Source organism: Aplysia californica, unplaced genomic scaffold (genome assembly GCF_000002075.1).
Source record: "Aplysia californica isolate F4 #8 unplaced genomic scaffold, AplCal3.0 scaffold00137, whole genome shotgun sequence".
NCBI classification, from domain to species: Eukaryota; Metazoa; Mollusca; class Gastropoda; order Aplysiida; family Aplysiidae; genus Aplysia; species Aplysia californica.
The window spans coordinates 1132895-1135784 of record NW_004797407.1 but is presented as its reverse complement, the minus strand read 5'-3'; the positions used below and the strand labels follow the sequence as shown (position 1 = coordinate 1135784).

The 2890-nt window shown below is 39.1% G+C and overlaps 1 protein-coding gene across 1 annotated transcript in view; it reads right to left on the bottom strand.

Moving 5' to 3' along the window:
• Positions 1-2890, bottom strand: part of LOC101854790 (cadherin-related family member 2) — a gene marked incomplete in the record, with an annotated part of 31674 nt that overhangs the window by 3130 nt on the left and 25654 nt on the right. The window contains 3 exon segments of the mRNA XM_035969328.1: positions 244-317; positions 1389-1460; positions 2699-2856. Coding sequence (XP_035825221.1) covers positions 244-317; positions 1389-1460; positions 2699-2856 — 304 coding nt within the window.

The window sequence follows — 2890 nt, the reverse complement described above, 5'->3', positions numbered from 1 at the left end:
CTCTCTCTCTCTCTCTCTCTCTCTCTCTCTCTCTCTCTCTCTCTCTCTCTCCCTCACTCACTCTCTCTCTATGTGTTTCATTCGATCTCTCTTTCTTTTTGTCTCTCTCTCTCCTCTCTCAAAGAGCACACACAGACACACACAAACACACACACTCTCACACAAGCACACACTCACACACACACACACACACACACACACACACACACACACACACACACACATCTACCAGACACCACTCACGTTCTTTCCAGAAGCCAAACAAGAAGCCAGGCCCAGGAGGAGGCGGGGGAGCTTCCGGAACTTCCGGCTCAGGCCTGATGAAAAAAACCAAAACAAAACAAAACAAACATTGTTAACAGTACAGTCAAAACCTGCTCTAACGACCACCTGTCTAAGACAACCACCTGTACAAGCGACCACTTCCAACTTCTCTCCTTGGGATCTTTCTGGGTAACGACACTCTCCAAAACGACCACCTGTCTAAGACAACCCCTTTTCTCCTCTTTTTTTTGTAAGAGTTTTATGGCACTTGAAAAAAAATAAAGTCATATTATGAGTGCCGAAAATTAGAGGTGTTACAAGAAAGTAACAAATGCAAAAAAGAAGGTAGATAGATATTTGATAGGAAAGAAGAAGCAAACCACACCAGAACACCCGCCAACCACCCACCTTTTTTCCTAAAAAAATCTGTGGCCGTCTTGGACAATTTCAACAATTTATTGACAGTTACAAAAATAACAGTGTCTACGATACCTCTTGCTAAATTAAAGAAGAGCTTATAGGAGACAACACGAGACAGCATTGAATGAAATGACTCAATAGCTTGAAATCAAGAGTTATGATCTGAACTGGGTTGAATAATTATTAATATTATGCTTGAGTCCATCTTTATTGTTTTTTGTTTTTGTTTCATGTATGTGGGTTTTTTTTCTAATTTTTGCTTGAAAGGACCTCAAAATCATTTAAATCCTTCATTTTTCTGACTTCTATAATTATGTTTGAAATAATTTTATATTTTGATTACTAAAGAGACGGACTAGTTAGCAGAAGAAGAGATAAGTACTGATCAGCGTATAAAGAAATAAAATATTATTATATATTTTCCGGCCTCATCAAGAGAATGTCGATCATTTAGGAGAAGGAAGGGAGCCCTCTCATAACAGAACCATTGTTACTATTATTAGAAGTGTAATGCTTTTCTCGCCAATCAATAAATACAGTTTAGATAGTCTAAAAGGCTTTGCTTTGTCTTGTCTCACCATACAAAGAAGAAATTGTAAGGAAAATTGTTATCGCCTCTCTCTCTTCTACCACCCCCACAAACACCCCACACACACACACCCACACACACACCCACACACACACACAAAAGGATGAATACATACTTGGCGGGTGGCGGTGGCCGACGGGCTGGTGTGATCTTCTCGATGGGTCTTCTCTTTACCGGGTTCATGGGCCTGTGACAGGAGGTAACACAAAGTATGAGGCATCATGGTGAAATAAGACGCTCATTAAAATAATGAAATCGAAGAAGTAAGCATTTTTCTGTCTGTCTCGCAATGTGTATTTAATTGCTACTTTTTTGGCTGAACGCCTTTAATCTCTATTAACACAGTTCTGTGTGGATGTAACAGAATAAAGTCCATTAGAGACACAACTAATGTAAGACAATAGTTTCCAAGGACTCACAACCTTTAAAAGCCACACACTTTGGCTGCCATTTCTCTCTAAATTGGCCTCGGAAACCAAGTGGCCACCATCTCGTTCAATCGTAAATATCTGGACTTCTATTCAAGACAGAGGTGTATTTTTTTCATTTAAAGCTAGAAGCTAGACAAATAAACACGTTTTTAAATTAAACCAATAATTCCACATGCTCGCAAACTGACGAGCGCCTGATTCCACCACGTCGTGACATAAACGCCTTTTTTGACTGCCCTTGACAACAGTGTCGAAAGTAGATCTGTCCTTGCACTTTCAAACCTCAGTGCAGCGTTTGTTATGAATGCCCAATCGATCCTTCTGGAAAGTTCACGTAAAACTTTTAGCTTTTCTAGGACGTGTTTGCGTGGTTTACATCATATTTGAGTGATCCCACTCAATCAATTTGTGTCAGTGGCACAGAAGGCTTCAAAATTCCATTGTTTTGTGGGGTGCCCCAAGGTTGTGTCCTGGGTCCATAATTGAATATTATGTACTCACAGCTTTAGTAAATATTGTAAGAGCCCAAGGCAGAAACTTTCATGAATGCATCAAAACAATTGAGAAACACAATTGAAGGGTCAAGTGAAAATCAGGATAAGTCCATCTCTACAACAAATCATGGCAGTAGCCCTGTTTTTCATAAAACCCTTTAATCATGGCATTGTTTCAGAATGTTATCGGGTCTGCTGAGGCAATATAATGTGAATAGATTCTAAAGCGCATAGCAGAGTTTTCGAGTAAGCGAGGAATTATGCTAAGCAAAATTTATGATATTCTTTTATTTATTTGTTTGTTGTATTTATTTCATTTCAATAATTAATTCATTCGTTAATTCATTAATTCAATTATTTATTAATTCAATAGTTCACAAATTCACAAATTCATTAATTCACGAACTCATAATTATTTAATTAATTCCTCAAATCAATACATCATTAGTTCATAAATTCATTATTAATTAATTAATGTCTTTAACTGATTGATGCATCACCTGAGCTTGGTCCTGGTCTTGCAGCACCGTTTCTGACAGTTGATCTTGCTACAGGTGGACACACACATGGGCCAGTAGCGGTACAGCATGAAGGTGAGCAGTCCTAGCATGAGCGTGCCTAGTAGGGCGGCGATGATGATCCAGGCCAGGTTGTCAGCCTGTTCATATATCAGGGCACAAGGCGGGTGGGAG